At 42.4% G+C, this 20,962-nt stretch overlaps 1 protein-coding gene across 1 annotated transcript in view; it reads left to right on the top strand.

Moving 5' to 3' along the window:
* WSCD2 (WSC domain containing 2) overlaps positions 1 to 20,962 on the top strand; it is a 133,676-nt gene that overhangs the window by 77,157 nt on the left and 35,557 nt on the right. Inside the window, exons 4-5 of the mRNA XM_074269830.1 lie at positions 6,138 to 6,322; positions 18,995 to 19,116. Coding sequence (XP_074125931.1) covers positions 6,138 to 6,322; positions 18,995 to 19,116 — 307 coding nt within the window. The remainder of the gene's footprint in view (positions 1 to 6,137; positions 6,323 to 18,994; positions 19,117 to 20,962) is intronic.

The following is a 20,962-nucleotide window of genomic DNA, read 5'->3' as shown; positions in this document are numbered from 1 at the left end:
CACAACCTTGACCGATTGAAGCAAATGGAGGAAATTTTTCCTTCAATTTTTATGACTTATTCCAAAACACTTCAAAGGTCAGCCTTGTGCTTTGGTTATTAACCTCAGCTTCTTTCTTCAGGGTTGAGAATATGAAGCCATATAAAAAAGCAATTTACAAAGGGCAGATTTAATGCTAGAACAGGGATTTTCAGAATTGGGATTTTCCAAGTTGGATGAAATGAATCAATCAGTAAATATAGAGGGGCTAAAGAAGGCTTTACAATGAGTGTGGGTTTGTTAAGGTCTGTTTTCAGGTGCTTTTGAGTATTTGGGGGAGTGTTTGAGGGCACCAGTTTGTTTTTAGGTGTAGAAGGACTGGGTGTATGTGAGAAAATAGGAATAGATGCATGTAGACTTGCATGTGAATGTAGTATAGGAGAGCATATGAGCAAGGGTGTGTGTGAATGAGGGCAAACAGATATAAGAACATGGTATATGTGAATTTGGGCTTATTTGAGTGATCAAGAAAGTTTTTAGAGGCTATATGATTGTGCCTTGGTGAGTACGTGTATGAAAAAGAAAGGAAGGGAACAAACATTTAGTAAGTGCCTACTGTGTGCCAGGCATTTGCTAAGGGGCTTTCCAATTATTAATTTATTTGATCTTTACCACAGCCCTGTGAGGCAGGTAAAAGGGATGAAACAAATGTGTTTCCAAGTGTTAGTGGGCCAAGGACGAGAGTGATAGGGACACTTGAACATCCGTGGATTCGTGTGAGTATCTGCGTGTGTGGGTGCTTAAGGATCTCTCTGCTGGTTTTATTTTCCTTCAAGTGAGAGGTAGACACTTAGCTAGACACAGCTTTCTCATCCAAAATGAAAATGATATTCATGATTAAAAATAGTTCACTGAGGGGAGAGAATTGTCTTTCAAGACAGCAGCCCTGGACATGTAAAAGATGGTGGGTCAGAGGAAGAATTCTAAATGCAGGCTCTGGAGGAGGAGTTTAAACATGCAGCCCTGGCCACGTTTTAGAGCAAAAGACAGAACCAGGAGGGAGCTTGGAGACCAACTGGCCCATTGGTTCCTGTGGAAGAGAAAAAAAGGATCCCTTCAAAGCAGTCACTTTGGGCAGATCCCTTCTGGGTTTTTCCTCTGGTTAAGGTGAGAGAATGACTCAAACCCAGAACCAAAAATTAGCAGATGTGTGTTCTCCTAGCTTTCACTCACTTTGGGCAAACTGATTTCTCTCTTGGTCTGTCTTTTCCCATGTGTCAATTGGGAAGGCTGTAGTGAGCACTCATTTCTCTCTCATACTCTAAGTTCTAGGATTATAAAGGCCCTATCCCACTTAGGGGACAAATGAAGAAAATGGGGTTAAATGGCTTTGCCCAAAGCCATACAGGTAATAAATAGAATAAATCTGGATTTTACAGTAGCCAGAAACATAGAATAATGGAATCATGAAGATACTCCAAAAAGATTAGAGATCTTTTCCCACTGCACCACTCTGGCTCATTCTATGACCTCTGGGCTAAGACTTCTCAGCTCTCACATTCTAAGATCCTTCTCTCCTAAAAATCTGGTCCAGTTCTGATGTTCTAAAATCCTCTGTGTTGTTATTTCCCAGCTCTGATATTCTCTTTTCTAAGGTCCTTCTTAGCTCTGACATTCCTTGTTCTAAGGATTCTCCCAGCTCTGACTTTCCCTCTTTTAAGATCTGTCCCAGCTCTGACATCCTCTGTTTACACCATTTTCCAGTACTAACATTCTCTGTTCTAAGCCCCTTCCACCTCCGACATTCCCTGTTCTAAAGCCCCTCCTAACTGACATTCTCTGTTCTACAATTCGAGGACTTCTCTCTTGACAGCTTTCCCTGATCTAGTTCTGAGAGTCCAGACCTAAACCTCTGGGATGAAATTAGGTCTATGTAAAGTCTCTGCTTCCCCCAATGCCACCCTGAATTTATCCAGGATTATCTCCCCTAGTTCAAAGATGAAGAGCTTCTTCCAGAGGGACATCCAGGTTCAGACCCACCAGAAATTAATCACTTGTCCAGGTCACACAATCAATGTAGTCACAGGCAATATTTGAACCCAGGACTTTTAAAGACCAGTTCAAAGATGGCGTACTATACTATGTAAGGTTTCCAAAGCACTTGGTATCCATCACCTCCTTTGAGCTGCCCAATTATGCAGTGAGATAAAAGCTATTATTATCCCCATTCTGCAGGTGAAAAAAACTGAGGCCCAGAGAAATTAAATAACTTATCCAGGGTCATACAGCTAGCAGGCAAGTTTTTGACTCCAAGTTCAATGCTCTACCCATTTGGCAATCCTTCCTCCACAGTCCAATTTGCACCTGAATAAAAACCCTTTCTCTACATTTGCTGACAAGCAGTCATCCTGTCTGGGTTTATCTCCCAAGAGGGATCCTCTCCTTCCTGAGGCTGAATCATAGGGTCATAGATTTAAAACTGAACAGGACTTCAGAGGCCTCATTTTTACAGAAAAAAAGAGACTCTGGGCAGGCATATAAGGGGCAAACAGAAAAGGCAAGATTCAAACCTTTGACTCCATATTTCACAATCTCTCCACTAGTTTTTGTCCATTCCATTTCCAATTCTGGGAAATCTTTCCTTACACCAGCTCATCAATATTGTGCTCTCTGCAGCTTTCCTCCTTCCATCCTGTGAGGTCAAACTCCACGGGGTCAGGCAGGATGGCCCCATCTGCCCATAGTGAGTCACTCCCCAGCTCTGCCTGGTGCCCAAGCTCCCAGCTTTCCTCCCTGGAGAGCCACAGAGCCTCCATCATTTCCTAATTCACCTCCAACAAAGGCGCAAGCCTTCCTACTTCTAAATAATGGGGCTGCCTCTTGCCTTATGATCTATCACACCTGGGAGGCTCTTTTTCTTGTAAAGTGATGCTTCCTTCAGCTGCAGCCCAGTAAATCATCTGCTCAGGACTCACACTGTGGGGCCAGGTTCCAGGTGGCATTGGAGACGAAGCCCAGGGGAGAAGTTGCAGCAAATAGGGAGTCCCAACGCCATTCTGGGGCAGCCACCTGAGAGAGAATGATGGTGGAGGGGGGAGGGTAATAAGGAGATTTAGCTCTTCTCTTAGCCGTTTCCATAAGGCACCAAGAACAGCTGGCATGCTACCCAGAGGATAATTAAGGAGTGGAAAGGGCACTGCATTTGAGAGTCTGAGGAGCCTGAATCTCTAATTTATTCCCTATGTGACCCCAGATAAGTCCTTACATTACTCTGGGGCTGTTTCTTCTTCTTTTAAAAAAGGAGAGGAACAGACTATCAACCTAACCTGAGGTCCATAGACAGATTTCAATGGTCCATGAACCCAATTGCAAATGGAAAACCATACATCTTAATTTCAATGTAATTAGCTTCCTTTGTAATCCTAGGTAATTTATGTCATGTATTGAAAAGCACATTTCTGAGAAGGGGACCTAAGATTTCATCAGTCTGACCACCAAAGGGGGGCCACAAAGATGGGTAAGAATCCTGGACCAGAAAGTCTCTGAAGTCCTTTCGGCTCTAAGTCTATGATCCAAATAGCAAGGTTAGATTGAATTATTAACTGTTGTTTTGGGCCATATTAATGAATTCATAAGATCTTAGGACTTAAGAGTTGAAAGAAATCTAAGAGATCAACTCATATATCCTTCTGAATTTATAGCAAGAGAAATTGAAGCTCCAGAGAAGAGAAAGGGAACAAGCATTTATTAAGCACCGACTATGTGCCAGGCATTATACTAAGCCCTTTACAAATATCCCATTGTGAATTAGGTATCATGTGACTTGTTTAGGATGACACAGTCAGTGTCTGAGGCTGGATTTGAAATCAGGTCTTCCGCTCCAGGCTTGATGCTGTCTATCCTCTGAGCCATCAAATGTCTCATGGTAAGAAAGAAAGGGCGAGCTCGGAATAACCCAGGTAGTCAGCAGCAATCAGCATTTGAAGCTGGATCCTCAGACTTTAAATCAGGGGTCCTCAAAGCGGTCCAGATGTGGCCCACTGAGGACGTTTATGTGGCCTGCCAGGTTATGGCAAATGGGCTGAGGGGTGGAGACAGAGCGTGAGCTTTTGTTTTTACTAGAGTCCGTCCCTCCAACAGTCTGAGGGACAGTGAACTACCCCCCTATTTTAAAAGTTTGAGGACCACTGCTCTAAATTGTCCAAGCAACCAATAAGGAGTCAGGAAGCACTTACTAGCACCAGGTGCTGTTCTAGGTGCTGAAGATACAACAATTAAAATGAAATGGTCTGAACTGTCTCGCTGACACCCTTGGGGTATCATGGAAGACCTAGTTTATATCTCATGTCAGTTATACAGCACCCAAAGACAATTGAAATTGGAAAGTTAACTCAGATCCTGAAGCAAGTTTTGTTTTATTTTGTTTTTTTCTATAGGAAGGGGAGAATTACCTGGCCCAATTTGTCTTCTCTTTTGCCACCTTTAAAATGGAAATTTTTTGCTTTACTCTTAAGTTTGCCCTCTCTATCTATACTTTCACTAAGTTCTGCGCAAATGAGTCCAAAAATGAGTTCAAATTGAGCCTCAGAAACTTACTTGACTCTATAACTGGGAAAATCATGTAATCTCTTTGTGCCTCAGTTCTTTCTTCAATAAAATGGGGCTAATGATGACATCTACCTCCCAGAATTTTGTAAGGATAAGTAACTTACTTTTTATGTATCCTGAGTTTTTTTTTTAAATTAGATTTTATTTATATACTAAAGTAATATTTATAGAGCATTTTGAAAACTTTAAGTGCTACATAAAGAATAGCAGAATAATAATAGTAATAATAACTATTATTATTATCAGGACTAGGAGTCTTTTACACTAGGCAGCCTTCTCAAGGAGAGAATGCTGGGAAACTTTCTACAAAAAGAAAAATGTTCAAGAGAATGTAATCTCCTTGAGACCAGTTCATGTTTTTGTTGATCTCACTTGGTCTTCCCAGTGTGACTCAGTGACTCTGATGAATAAGCCCTCTCTCCTCATCATTCTCACCTCCTTGCCTCCTCCCTTCAACATCTCCTTTGAACTAAACAGCTCAAGAGGGATGAGGATTTGGATCTACAAGAGACATTTGAAGCCACCTAGTTTAATATTTTCACTTTGTACATGAGATAATGATTTGCCCCCAAATGGTTCAAACCAATGGTAAATGGTAGAAATTAATGGTAGGAACCCAGGTCTTCTGATTTCAGGACTGGTATTGGAACTACTACCAGAGAATCACAGAGTGAAGGGACTTCAGTGGCCATCTAGAGCAACTCATCCCCAAACAAGCGTTCTCTATGCAACATATCAAACCAATAGTCAGACTGTCTCTGCTTGAAGACCTCCAGGGAAGGGGAAACCAACACCTCTTTCAAGAAAGCCTATTTTGCTTTGGATTAGTTCCAATTATTAGAGCTTTTTTCTCATATCCAACCTAAATTTCCTCTTTGCAACTTTTACCCTTAAAAGTGTATTTTTATTCATTTCAACTTTTGTTGTCTTTGAGTTTAATTATATTTTTTTGTTTTCTCTGCCCTTGGACAGCCAAGTAGAGTAAAAGATTGTCCATAAGTCAGTCCTTAAAATCCTTGAAGATAGTTTTCTTGTCACCCCGAGTCTTCTCTTTTCCAAGCTTGTTCTCTTTCAACTCCTTTAATCCATCACCAGTTGACATGATCCCTTACTGATCCATCCTATTGGGCCTGCTCTAGCTTATGAATGGCCTTCTCTAGTACCCACAGCCTGATCACAGGTGCTTCCCAGGTACCAGACTCACCACCATTCACCACTTTCTCCTTCAGAGCAGGAACCACACCTAGTGGTCCAAGGCCTGGTGTATAGTAGATATTTAATAAATTCTTTTTCGTTTATTCAGGTATCCTAGCAGCAAAAAACATCAAGGACTTGAAGGGCAATATGGAGGCTTATATAGAAGGGTAAAACTATAAGGGATCAGGGGATTGCCCAAAATCCCCAGAGAGAAGGAGATGGCAAACTTTGTAATGTCCATTGTTATTCCTTTCCTGAATGAGGCACCAAGATCCAAAGTCTCCCCCATTGGGGTGATGGATGCCCCTGCTATTGATCTATCCACCTGAGTACGCCCATGTTCCCTTCCCTAGGGGTTACCTGTATGCCGGGCTAGAGTTTGGTGCTGAGTGCTTCTGTGGCCACAAGATCCAGGGGGCAAACGCAAGCCAGGATGAATGCAACATGGAGTGCAAGGGCGAGAAGAACAACATATGTGGCGGCGTCAACCGACTCTCCATCTATCGCCTTGAGCTGGCCCAGGAATCTGCCCGGCGATGTACGTGAGTCTATCTGTCCAGCACCGTGCACTGATTGTGTGAGCAGAGCTGCTGGGGGTAGGGAGGAAGTAGCACAAGGCCAGAGGTATCCTCTGAGAGCTTAGTGGACATGCAGATGGACACCTGACAGCTCAGGCCAGTGCAAGTTCCAAGAGGATGGAGTGGACTGGGACCCACTGGAGTATATTGGCCATGAATGCTGGCTGTGGTTCACACTCAGACCCCAATAGTTGTGTGGTCATAGATAAGTCACCTTTCTTCTGTAGACCTCAGTTTCCTTCCCTGTAAATGAGAGGATTAGATTAGATGATCTCCTCGATCTTTCTAATGCATTTCTAATTCATTGTTCTGATGTCCTGTAATTGTATATTCTAAAGTTTATTGGATTGTGACTGCTTCTGACTCTGAACTCTGACATTGCATATTCTCCCAGTTTTGATTTTCTGTGTTCTCAACTCTCTTGTAGCTCTGACAGATTTCCTGTTTTACAGCATCTATCAACTCCAATATTCTCTGTTTTAAGAGCCCTCCCAGCTTTGACATCTTTTGTTCTAAGGCTCCTCCCAGCTCTAACATGCTCTGTTCTAAGGCCCCTCTCAGATCTGATATTCTAGGTCTCTTAAGTTCTGAATGATTTTTGAACTTAGTAAAAATGCTGCTTTATTAATTTCAATTTTTTGGCCTTTGCTTGTAATTCTTATTCTTTGATTAAATCTCAATTTTAAATTTTAAAAAATGTTAAAGTTTTAACATTTCTGCATCAAGCTTTTTTCTGTGTTTGGGCAGGGCTATTCTGTCAATTTATAGACAATCCAGTTCTGGCTTGGGGACCACTTCATATATCCTCCAATGGCAGCATCAGTGTGAGGTCATCACCTAATTTGCTTCAGTTTCTTTATCTATAAAACGTATCAGAGAAGGAAATGGCAAATTCTAATGTCTTTGCCAAGAAAACCCCAAGTGGGGTCACATAGTTGATTGAAAATAAAAGATAATTAAAATAATATTAGTAAAGTGAAAACATGATCACAGCATTTCCCAACTCAAAAGTCTAAAATTCCCAAAAGTCTGTCATATATAATCACTTCTGGGATAAAATATGGGTCACTGTTCTTGGCATGTAAAGCCTTTGCTACATCTGGCCTCAGTTTCCCTTTCTGGGCACATTTCTTTTAAAAAACTTTACATTCCAACTAAATGGGCCCAAACTTAGCCTGCCCTTCCCCCCCACTTTTAATGTTTTCCACTGCTGAAATGTGTTTTTTCCATGTAGGAAGTCTTCTGATTCTACTTGTTGTTGGTAATTCTCCCCTTTCAAATTCTTATCTAGTTATCTTTATGTAAAATGTTGTATCCCCCAGTAGAATGGAAAAGGGAAAAGTCTGTTTTCTTTGTCTTTGAATCCCTGGTGATTACCATCAAGTCCTGCATGTATTGTTGATGTTCTGTCTTGTCTGTCTCTTTGTAACCCATTTGGAATTTTCTTGGGAAAAAGTGAAGTGGTTTGCTATTTCCTTCTCGAATCCATTTTACAGATGAGGAAACTGAGGCAAATAGGGTTTAATGACTTGCCCAGTATCACATGGCTAGTAAGTGTCTGAGGTCAGATTTGAACAAGGGAAGTCCAGTCTTCTTGCTTCCAGGCTTGGGGAGGTAGTGCACTTTATCCACTGTCTTACCTAGCTACCTGAGCATAATAGGCACCCATTAAATGCTAATTGAATAAAATTAAGTTGGAGTAAGAAGAGAAGATATCCCCAAAAATCTATAGTTTCAGATTCAGTTAAGCATCCTTTATCTCTCCTTGAAATTACTCAGTTTATCCACATTACATCAACACTGAGGTTACCCTGTTTCTTAACTGCTGACCAGTGGTCCTTAAACTTTTTAAATAGGGGGCCAGTTCACTGTCCCTCAGACTGTGGGAGGGCCGGACTATAGCAAAAATAAAAGCTCACACTCTGTCTCCGCCCCTCAGCCCATTTGCCATAACCCGGCGGGCTGCATAAACATCCTCAGCCAGCCACATCTGGCCCGCAGGCTGTAGTTTGAGAACCCTTGTGCTAGACTCTGCAGTATACTAGAGCTAGAGTCAGAATCCCATACTATATTTTCCCCCAGGTTCAATTCCTAGTTCTGCCACTTTCTACTTGTGTTACTTCAGAAAGTCATTTTTAACTTTTCTGACTCTGTTTCCTCCTTTGTACGATGAAGGAACTGGCCTCCTTGTATTCTAAAGCTATGACGTCTAACATTGGTGGTGAAAAGATCCACCATCGTGGGGGAAGCTGGAAGCATTTAAAAATGGGCTTTCACCACTAGAATGTTTTATTTGGGCAGGATCTTAGGACCCATCAATCCATTCATCTTGCAAAAGAGGAAACTAAGGCACAAAGAAATGTACCTACAGAATTAGTAAGCAGTGGAATGAGAATCAAAGTCCAAGGTTTTCAAACTCCAAGTGGGTTCTAAGTTTTCTCTTGCCCTTATGAGACAGCCTCTCCAAAAACAGTGTTTGATCCAAAAGATTCCAATGAATCATAAGGTGATAGAAAGTCATGAACTCAGCAATAGAAAGAACCTTAAAGGTCAGTCAATTCTCATTTTACAGAAAATGAAACTGAGACTCAAAAAGTTCAAACATCTCCCCTGAAAGTCACACTGTTGAACCCAAGCCCCCAAATCATAATCCTTCCACTCTCACATTTCCCTCTTATCTCAAAAGATTTGAACCCAAAACCTTCTTCATCTAAAGCAGACACAACCTCTTTTCCACTGTGGACAAGATCCACGTGACTAGATGGAACTTGACTCTGTATATGTCATTACCCAGGTTCCCCAGTCAATCCTGAGGCTATTTTGTATATCTGGAATTAGCCAGAGCTTGCCTCTGAGTGTAAGGATAAGGTTCCCGCAAAACAAGAGAAAGGAATTGTAAGGGTCCTTTAAATGGGCAGGCACAGCGCAACAGGAGATTGAGTGGCCCAGAAGTAATCTCTGTGGATATAGGACTGCCTTGTGGGTGGGATCCTGTCCATATTGAGGTAGCTTCATAATGGGTGATGGCTCTCTCGCTGATTGGCTGTGTGTGTGACCTCACAGGCCCTTTATAAGCCCACTGCAGACAGCAGTCGCTCTCTTTAACCTGGCTCCATAGCCTGGGGTAGCCGAGCCAAGCTGATGGATAGCCAAGAAGTAAGGAGTTTGGTAGAGAACACGTGGGTCTTCAGACCAGGTGTTCACTAGGGAGCTGACAAGTCAGGGCATTAAGTCAGGGCATTATGTGAGTAGGTATAATAAAGGCTTTTAAGATTACACGTGGCTGTTCTTGAGTGTGCTACTGGTTATTAAACTATAGATTCAAGAAATTGTGGCCAGAGACCTTTGAAGGCCTCAGAGGAGGCGAGCCGGGTAGAGTTGACAATGCAAAGGTCAGTGGTCAAAGGTACTCTGTTGGGCCCAGGACAGACTGGTAATAGTAACTGCCAGGAGGGCATGTTACATCTGAGTGTGTACATAGTTGCACATGTTTTGTATTCAAAGTCTTAAATATAAACCAATGAGGTCTTTTTCTGTCATCCAATCAATGGGAAGGAAGACAGAAAGGTTACCTGAGCTGGAGTCTCTCCTTCAGGACTTTTCTCTTTTCTGCAGGAGGGACACAGCAGGGAACATGTTGACTCCAAGGCAAACACTAACAATGCCATCGAATTCTCACTTGAGAATTGCCGCTTAGTTCAATACTTCTATGGTTCTAATTGTTGGTTTGTTGTTTTTAAACAGTATCATTGACATTATGAATGTGCCAGAGGGAAAAAAAAATAATCTCCTACGCCAGCAGAGGAGTTAGGGATGCTTTGGTCCTAAAATAGTAGCTGTTCCTTTGTGCTAAAAGGCAAACCCAGGCAAGTGTTTGTCCCATTCTTCTGGGAGGTCCTTGCTGGGACCTTCAAAAAAGAACAGCCACCCAGGGTAGGAAAGATGAAAAGGCTGAAGTGTGAACTGAATTTAACCTCAAAGTCCAGGACCAAAAACAGAACCCTTAACAAGAAAAAGAGAAGCTCAGATGAGGAGAAACCAGTTGTCCAACTGGGCTTTCAGTCTCAGCACCACTACTTCCTCACTGTGTGACCTTGAGCTCCAGAGGATAGAAATAGGATTGTGCAGGAAGGAGGCAGGAAGACAGGTTTCAACTTGATGGAGAGAAATCTTCCTAATAATCAGAGAGGTCCAAAAGTAGAATGAGCTACCTCAGAGGTTAGAAGTTCTCCATCTCTGGATGTCTTCAAGCAAGGAAAAGATAATCATTTGTCAGGGGTCCTATAGAGAGAATTTCTGTCTTTAATCACTCGGAGTCTCATCAGCAGGTCCACCAATAGGAATTGTGGTACCAAGGGGGGAACAGGGGATGATTTGTCCCATTTGGATTCAGTCACATCAAGAGAGGGAGCAGCCAGTCTCCTGCACAGTCCAGCCTCAGCCTTCAGAATACCTGGCTGACAATCTGTGACCCTGAACCATCCTTGAAGTGGACAGGGGAGGAAATAAGGTGGCAGGCAGTTCTCCTAGTACCTAGCTGTGTGATCATGGGCAAGCCACTCCTGTATCTGAGCCTCACTTTTGGTGAACAATGGGATTAGAATCATAGTTCTCTCACCTCCCTTCCAACTGAAATTCAGAGGTTATCCCACATTCTGAGTTAGAGAAGGCTGAGCTAAATACTTTTATTATGGAAACATCTGGATGAGAACCACTCTGTCCAGGATATTGCTTTTAAACCTAGGATGTTCTGCACGGAAAGCAGAAATAGTAGCATTATGAATGAGCTAAATGGGGGTGACTGTGTGTTTATGTTGTTAGCCAGACTCCTTGGTTAACACTGATATTAGTCAGTAAATCTTGACATAAGCCAGAGTGTGTGGCTTTTAGCTGCTATAGGTTACACATAAACACATGAATAGTTGTAAATATTTGAAAGGAGAAATGTTGATTTTATACACCAACACATACATATTCATGCTCATAGTGTAGCATGAGAAATGTTGACTTTGTACATAAACACATACATACCCATGTGCACAATTGTTGGGATTTGGAAGGAGAAATGTTGATTGGCACACAAACATGTAGAAAGTCATGAACTCAGCAATAGAAGGAACCTGAAAGTCAGTCAATTCTTATTTTACAGAAAGTGAAACTGAGACTCAAAAAATTTAAATGTCTCCCCTGAAGGTCACACCACTGAACCCAAGCCACTAACCTACATGGGCACAGTTGTAGGGATTTGGGAGGAGAAATGTTGATTGTTTCACAAACACGTAGAAAGTCATGAACTCAGCAATAGAAAGAACCTGAAAGGTCAGTCAAGTCTCATTTTACAGAAAAGGAAACTGAGACTCAAAAAGTTCAAATGTCTCCACTGAAGGTCACACCACTGAACCCAAGCCACTGACCCACATGGGCACAGTTGCAGAGATTTGGGAGGAGAAGTGTTGATTGGTACACAAACACGTACCCATATGCACAGTTGCAGGGATTTGGGAGAAGAAGTGTTGATTGGTACACAATGGTACACAAACACGTACCCATGTGCACAGTTGCAGGGATTTGGGAGAAGAGGTGTTAATTGGTACACAAACACGTACCCATGTGCACAGTTGCAGGGATTTGGGAGAAGAAATATTGATTGGTACACAATGCAAAGTGGTAGGGATTTGGGAGGAGAAATGTCAGCTTTGTACACCAACACATACATATCCAAGCACATAGTTGTAGCTATTTGGTATGAGAAATATTATATAAGCATCTACACGTACGTAGCTGTAGACACTTGCTTTGAGGAAAGCTGATTTTGTGAGAACTTCAGTCACTTGGTAGATAGGAAGCTTGGCAGAAATGTTAAAAGTCTTTTCATCTGGGTTTGACAGCCAAATGCAATTTCTTGCCTAATCCCTTAAAATCATAACGTTTTCGAGAGCCTTCTCCTCAAAGAATGACTTTGCTATTCCTAAAATGAGTAGAAAAATCACTGCAGTGGAGGGAACAGTATAAAGGACATCTTCTCTGCTCCTGTGTATCATTGTCAAGAATCCCAATACTTGGAAGCCCTTGTTAAGAGAGGAGGGCTAGTTCCAGCAGGGAAACATACATCTTTACCATATCCCAATTTCCTCTTTCCTGCAGGAGATGCTCAGCTTGGTTTTTAAAAAAGCCTTAGCTCCATCAATTGTAGAATGGGAGAGATAATCCTCCTCTTCTTGATATTTTCTTCTCTCTAGGTTTTTGTGACACTTTTCTGGTTCTTTTGCTACTATCTGACCATTCCTTTTCAGGTTTCTTTGCTGGATCTTCATCCAAGTTGTGTCCACTGATCTTAGTGTCCCTAAGGCTCAGTTCTGGGTCATCTTTTCCACTCCATACGATGATCTTTCTACTCTGCTGCTCTCTTGCTTGCATTCTGTAAATCTAATATTTAGAGATATTCTCCCTTCTCTCCACCCCTCCATAATCCCCATGTATAATAAGCAATAAAGTCATCTGAGGGTTTGTTGTTTCTGACCAGATTTATAATTTAATGGGTACTAAGAACCCTCAACAAGGAAGCTCCCTCTAGCAAAGAAAATGGGTCTCTGACCTATAACTTAGAGCCTTAGAGTGTTATCGGGGCACTGAGGGTGAAGAGAGCTGTCTAGAGTCACATGGCAAATCCAGTCTATGTAGAGAGGCAGTTGTAGTATCTAGGGGTTCTTGATTACTCAAAGAAGGCACTTCATTTAATCATCTTGTGTTCAACTGAATTTTTTTTTCAATTTATGGACTAAAACAAGAATTTCTATGCTATAGTATAATAAAAAAAGATGATTGAACATAAAACTGCAAATCTACTATATACAATTTCCTTTTCTCTCCAAATATACAACACAATTATCATGTACATTTTTTTTCTTCCTTCACCCCACTTCACCGTAGAGTGGGTTACCATTAAACACAAATTTTGTGTGTGTGTGTGTGTGTGTGTGTGTGTGTGTGTAAAATTATTCTCTAGGTACTTCAATTCATTAGTGCTTTCTTGGGATGAAGATAGAATCTTTCTTTTTTTATTTTAGCTTTTTATTTACAAGACATATACACGGGTAATTTTTTAGCATTGACTCTTGCAAAACCTTCTGTTCCAACTTTTCCCCTCCTTCCCCCCACCCCTCTCCCTTAGATGGCAGGTAGACCAATACATGTTAAATATGTTAAAGTATATGTTAAATACAATATATGTAAGATTACATCTTTCTTCATATATCTCTTTTTTTCTTCTGAGGCACATATATCTCATAATTAATTTGGATATTTATTAATATTCGGCATAACTCGGTCATTTACAATTATTCTTCAAACAAACTTTCAGCTACTGTATTGGTTACGATTGTATTTGTTTTGTTCATTTTGCTCTTTTTTATGTAAATCTTTCCAAGCTTTTCTAAAATCAACCTGCCTTATAGCAAGAAATGTATTTCACCTCAATCATATCATAACTTATTCAGCCTTTCCCCAATTGTTGGGCATCCCTGCAATTTCCAATTCTTTGACCTCTCAAAGAAAGTTGCTATAAACATTTTAGAACATAGATTATTTCCCTGTTTGCCTAATCATCTTTGGAAATGTAGTAGTATTGTTGAGCCAAAGCCCTTTTACCAAAGTGTAAAAGTAGTTTAATAACGCTCTGGGCATATTTCCTATTGCTCTCCACAATGGTTGGATTGGTTCATAATTCCAACTGTGAATCAGTGTGTCCCAATTTTTCACATCCCCTCCAACATCTGTCATTTTCTCCTTCTATCATTTTAGTCAATCTGATAGATGTAAAATGGTATCTCAAGGCTGTTTTAATTTGCATTTCACTAATACATAATAATGTAAAGCATCTTTAAATGACTATAAATTGTTTTGACTTCTTCATTAAAAGACTGCTTCAATTCAATTCGATTAACTCTTTCGGCCAGGAGGGAAGGGTGGTGTCTGGACCCATGATTTCATTGGTAGAGGGAATTCCCAAGCTCTTTTGATCAATGGAGAATACCATATGCTTTGCTAGTGTTCAGAGGGTTAGCAGGGTCACATAAGATTGAACGTCTTAACAATAAGACCCTTCGAGTTGAGATGACTTTGAGACTAGTTCTCTATTGTACTAGTAGTGTGTGTGTGTGTGTGTGTGTGTGTGTGTGTGTGTGTGTGTGTGTGTGTGTAAATAAGTAGACAAATGAAAGGACAGATGGTGGATAGATAGAAAGACTGGCAGATGGGAAGGATGGACATACAGAGGGATAAAAAAGTGAGATGAAGGGAAGAGAGAGAAAGACAGACAGAGGGATATGGGCCTGTGAATTTACTTGATGTGAGGAACTTTCCCTCCATCACCAAAGTTGGCAACTCATCCAATTGTAACTTAGAGTCTTGAAATCATCATCTAAGTCACAGTTTTTGTTTATTTGTTGGAATCTTTGGTTTTTATCCAACCTAAACTCTCATCAGGAATCAGTCTCTGTGATTTCATTTGCTTTTTCTTCCATAGAATATAAGCTTCTTGAGAGCAGGGATTGTTTTATATTTGTCTGGTTTCCCACTGTGGCTGGCACACACAATAGCAGGGGTTCTCAAACTATGGCCCGCGGGCCAGATGCGCTCACTGAGGACGTTTATGTGGCCTGCCCAGTTATGGCAAATGGGCTGAGGGGTGGAGATGGAGGGTAAGTTTTTGTTTTTACTATAGTCCAGCCCTCCCACAGTCTGAGGGACAGTGAACTGGCCCCCTGTTTAAAAAGTTGAGGACCACTGCACTATAGTGACTTAATAAATGCTTGTGTTGAATGCTAGGTAGTGAGCTGCTGGTGTGGAAATCCTCTTCTTCCTTTGTGCAACTCAGCCACATTTCTCTTACGAGTCTTAGAAAGTGACCTGGAGGATTCCACAGCTGCTATGTATTAGCATCAGGACTTGTCCATGGTGGACCCCAAAGTTAGCCTTCTACCAACTAAATAGTGAGCATTATATAGTATTTGTGGATTTGCAAAGCACTTCATGAATATTATGACATTTGATCCTCCCAGCAGGCCTGAAAGATAGACACTATTATACTTATTTCACATATGAGGAAACTGAGGCAGACAATGTTTAAATGACTTACGAAGGGCCATAGAGGTAGTAAGTGTCTTCAAACAGATCTGAACTCCATATCCAGAGTCCTCTCAACTGTTCCACAAGCTTCCATTCTATTTTATTAATAGTAGTTACTGATATTCCTAAAATAATCCACATTATCTCACATGGACTTCCCGTTATCTCCTACAAGGGAAATACTTCAGGTCTTTTACAGATTAGAAAACTGAGGCATGGAGCAGTAAAGTATCTTGTCTATAGCATAGGAGTTCATAAATGTTGGCGATATAGATACCTAGAGATATGAAAGGGACTTTGGAGGACATTGAGTTCAACTCCTTCATTTTATAGAGAAAGAAATCAGGAACAAGAGAGTGAAAGATACGGTGGAGCTTCAAACTCAGGTTTTCCTGACACTGGACACCAAGTCCAGTGTTCTTCCCTCTTATCCATGCTGCCAACTCTTCATTGTTTCACGATCATGGTTCTCTTACCAGGATGCTTGTTATGGATGGACTCAAAGATCTCATTCCCCATGCCTGGAATGCCTCTATCCTCACCTCTGTCTTCTGGCTTCCTTTGAGATAATCCCCCTTCAGAAAGCCTTTTCTGTCCTTTACCTCTTTTCCTCTCCTCCAAATCCCTTCTTCTCCTTTCCCATGAGTTTTCACTCTAAGATTATCAGCCATTTACATTGTATACATCTTGTACATGATTAGTTGTTTATATCTCCTCTCCCCCATTAGCCTTGAGATCAGCGATAATTTTTGCTTTTCTTTGTATCCGATTATGCACAATATCTGGCACATAGTAAGTGCTAGTTGACTGACTGAGTGACTGACTTTCTCATAGTGAAATTCACCAGTTTCCAGTCCCCTGCCTTGTTCCTGGGGATGATTTTGGAGCTAGCTAGCTAGCAAGCTGTTGAAAATTCTATTGAGCTGAAGGTTTCCTTGCTAGTCACTAAAAATAGAGGGTTCACATTATCTCCGGATGGTTGGGCTAATTCAATTCATCTCTGATTATAGGTAGCCTTTAATAAACCACAGTTCCATGGCCTGGTTCATTCCCCACTGTATTCTTTAACACGCCAGAGCCCAGCCTAATTACCCAGAGGGCTGGCTGCTGTCTTCATACTAAAGAGAACTCTTCCCCTTCTCACCTCGATGCTGGGTCTCGGTGACATGGGAGCAGTCATTTTGAATCCCCAGAACAATGACATGATAGGGCTTTTCAGGTCCCACCAGGTGGATCTCAGCTGTTCCCATTCTCCAATCCAGCAGGTACCTTAAATCAAAGAGCCGCGGCTCTGGTCCCCTCTAGCTCACTGGGGCTGTATCTCCTCCTGTCACCTCCCCCCACCCCACACCTCCCCTCCCCATCTTGGGAGGCCAATGTGAAGGTTTCTGGGAAAAAGCAGCATGGGATCTGGCAATCAGAGAACCTAGAAATCACAGAGCAGGAAAGAACCTCCATGGCCACTGATTAAATGGAGAAAGAATTCTCATGGCAATGTAATCAAGCTACCAGGCATCTCGCTTATCCAGGCTTCAACGATAACCTGACCCTTTCTACCTGACTCACTTCGCTTCCAGGTTTCCTTTTTTGCATTGGTATCCCCAGGCCTTAACGTAGTGCCTAGCACATAGTAGGCACTTAATAGTGGTTATTGACCGAGTAGCTTTGCTGTCTGCAAAATTAGAAGCCTGGGTCACAGGATCATAGTCTACAGGCCCAACTCCCACATTTCATAGATGAATGGAGGTTCAGAGGGAGGAGGGGACTGGCCCCAAAGGTCCCCCTAGTGGGTACATGGCAGGGCTGGAATGGAAAGTCAACTCTTCACAGCTCCATTGCAGCCTCCATTTCTACATATTTTTTTGGCCCTCTCAGAATAATCCCTACATCTTCAGAGATTTATGGGGCAGAACACTGACTGCTCCAGAGGATTCTGCTGGATCCACTTGGGGTTTTAAGTAGCTGGTTTCCACCCATCCTACCCCACCCCCAACAAATTTCTCTTTGTCTCTGCCATTTCTAGCCATTGCCCCTTGGTCTGCCAAAGTCTAATCCTCTTTTGGGAGACAACCCTGTAAATGGTTGAATATAGATAGGTTTTATGGGCCTGGGACCGCTTTAGACTAAACTGAGAGGGGCCTTAGAACAGGGGATGTCAGAGCTGGGAGGGGCCTTGGAACAGGAAATTTCAGAGGTGGGAGGGGCTCTAGAACAGAGAATGTTAGGATTAGGGGACTTAGAACAGGGAATGTAAGAATTGGGAGAGGGAGTAGAACAGGGGATGTCAGGAATGGCAGGGGCAATAGAACAGGGGATGCCAGGGCTGGGAGGGACACTAGAACAGGAATTGTCAGAGCCAGAAGGGACCTTAGAAAGGGGATGTCAGAGCTGGAAAGGGCCCTAGAATAGGGAATGTCAAGACTAGGGAAGACCTTAGAACAGGGAATGAGCTGAGAAAAGCATTAGAACAGGATATGCCAGAATTGGGAGAAGCCTTAGAAACTGTCCAATCTAAGTCCTTCTTGTTTACAGTTGAGGAAACCTTCCCAGAGAAGGATGACTTGCCCAGAGTCACAAATCAGGAGCTGAGCTTGAGATGTCTTTCTTGAGTCAGATCTCTGTTTCACTCCCTGCCCCCATCCCCAAGCACAGGCAAGCCTAGAGCTCAGTCTCTGAGAGAAGGGGCCCTGGGTTCCACCCACGTGCCTTGTGCTTCCCTCTGGGCAGCTGAGCTCCTGACAGCTGACAATGGTGGGCATTGTCTCCATGAATGGGGAGCTGCAGCTGCTGGGGAGGCGGGGTGAGGCTCCTTCTGAGGGGAGTATAAAGAATCAGAGCATCCAGGTGCTCATCAAATCCCCTCAGCTCCCTCCCCTCAAGTCTTACAGCATCACTGCCCTCTCTGAAATTCAACCCTAATAATGGGCCCTCTGGTCTCTGCAGCCCCAACAGTCACAGATCCAGTCTTGCTCTTCTACTTTCTACCTGGGCCAAGCTCTGTCTCCTCTCTGGGGGGAAATGGAGAGGATGCTGTTTGTACTTCCTTTCTCACAGGGCTATGGAGAGGGATACACATGTGAGCCTAAAAAAAATCATGGAAATATCAACTGAGATTATTATTAGAATCAGGACACCTCGGGCCTTGCCCCAGCAACTGACTTGCTGACGTCTTAAATAAGCTATTATCTTTCTCTGGGCTTCAATTCCCCGACCTGTGCCTGACACATAGGAGGTGGTTAATGAATGTTTATTGGCTGATGGGATGAGAAGGCACAGGAATAGTCTAACTTCTGGCTCTAGCGTTCAATGCTTCCATAACAAAACAACAGAACTGGAACTTCAGGGTGGATCCCACAGTTTCGTTTCAGCATTTGCTAAAAATTTACCATGTAATCTTGAGCAGGGTGGTCAACCTCTCTGCACCAAGTTTTGGAGAAGCTTTTTGACTAACTCACCCTTTCTTTCAGACCCGTAGGGCATTAATTCTGCTCTCTCTGGTTCTGCAGATGGCAGTGCCATATTCCGGGGCTGCTTCCACAGACCTGACAACCTCTCCTTGGCTTTACCCGTGACGGCAATGATGTTGAACATGTCGGTGGACAAATGTGTTGACCTGTGCACAGAGAAAGTGAGTGGGGAGTAATAACAAGGCGGGAGCTAATGGGGAGGAGAATGGAGGAGGAGAGGGGGTTCTCTGGGAGCTGTCCATGGTGGTGGCGGGAGAGGGCAAGTGGAACAACTGATGCTCTTCAGTGTATTTTTGTTATTCAGTCATTCAATTAATCAGCCATTCCCCCATAGGATGCCAGGCTCTTCTGTCCTCCACTATCTCTCAAAGTTTGTCCAAGTTCATGTTCATTGTTTTCCATGACACTATCTATCCATCTTATCCAGTGCCATCCCCTTTTCCTTTTGCCTTCAATCTTGCCCAACGTCAGGGGTCTTTTCCCATGAATCCCATCTTCTTATTATATGCTTAAGTATCTAAGCTTCAACTTCAGTTTTTTACCTTTCAGGAAATAGAATGAAGTGATTTATTTAAATATTGGCTAATTTGACCTCCTTGCGTTTGAATAGATGGATGACTGTAGAATGATTTAATGAATGAATGAAAAATCATTACCAATTTACCGAATTAAAAATCATTACCGATTAAATCGGTACCGATTTACCGAATGAAAAAATTACCGATTGGACAATACTCTATAAGATTATGCTTGGAAAATGGCCCTTCCCATTATCCTCTGCTGGTCCAATCATTTGATGTAAACAGAGAATTGTGGGAGGGAGTAGGAGGTGCAGGGAGACTAGCCAGGGTCACTTCTGGGAGAGAGTCGAGGCGATGAGGTCACAGAGATCCTACACATCCACTCTCTTCATTTCTACCGCTAAAGACCAAGAATAAAGACTTTTGCTTATCCTGATTCCTGCTGATTCTAAGGCATCCAGGATCCTAGCGGGGTTGCCACAGATCAAGATGACTGGAGATGACTCTGAAGGCAAAGGAAAATGTTTTGAGCCAAGATTTTTAGCAGGTCTCAGTTTGACTGAGGCAACACCCATTCAGTGATTAAAGCTCCAAATACTGTCCTGGGATAAAACTAAAGGTAGTCCCTGCCCTTGGGAAGCTTGAATTCTCTTAGGGAAAGCCACAGGAGTAAGGAAGTCGTGCCTACAAAGTGGAAATTTAGTCCTAGAAGTTACAGAGAAAGAGATGGGCTTTATGCCCCTGGTTTTCCAGCTTCTGATGGGCAGGATCTGGGCAGGATCGAGATCTTGCAATGTTCTCCAATCTCTAGATGCTCATCACAGGACAGGATATTTAAGTGGAGGTTATCAGAGGGTCTAAGCATGGAAGGTATGAGAATTCATTTAGTCCAACACTCATTTTACAGAGAAGGAAACTAAGGCTCAGAAAGAAGTCTTTTGCTGAAAGACACATAATGAGGATCCTCAGTTTATAGATATGGGAGGGAATATAGAAGCATTGTGATCCCGTTTCCTTTTTTTATGGAGACCTAAAGCTTCAAGAAATGATCACTTGCCCAAGGTCCCTCAGGCAGCAAGTATCAAAGGCAGGATTCAAATCCAGATCTTTAGGCTCCAAAGCCAGCCATCCCATAATTCCTCAAAATAGCTATTTATTTCCTTGGGCCTGGCAGTTCACCTTCCCTAGAATACAGAAAATGTAAATTCTTTGTATATTTGTACTCCCCAGAAAACAAAGAAATGCTGGAGGAGAAAGAACAGAGGTGGGGAGAGGAGGGTAATGTTGGACATTATGTGGATTTACAACATCAGAGCCAGAAAGAAGTCAGTATTTAAAATTTCACAGTCCAAAAGACTATTAAAACATGGAATGTCAGGGCTGGAAGGAGCCCTAGAACAGGGGATGTCAGAACTGGGAGAGTTTTAGAACAGGGGATGGCAAAGCTGGGAGGGATCTTAGAACAGAAAGTATTAGACATGGGATA

The sequence above is a fragment of the Sminthopsis crassicaudata genome, chromosome 1 (genome assembly GCF_048593235.1).
Source record: "Sminthopsis crassicaudata isolate SCR6 chromosome 1, ASM4859323v1, whole genome shotgun sequence".
Taxonomy (NCBI): domain Eukaryota; kingdom Metazoa; phylum Chordata; class Mammalia; order Dasyuromorphia; family Dasyuridae; genus Sminthopsis; species Sminthopsis crassicaudata.
The sequence above is the reverse complement of the archived record's forward strand: the minus strand, read 5'-3'. Positions and strand labels throughout refer to the sequence as shown.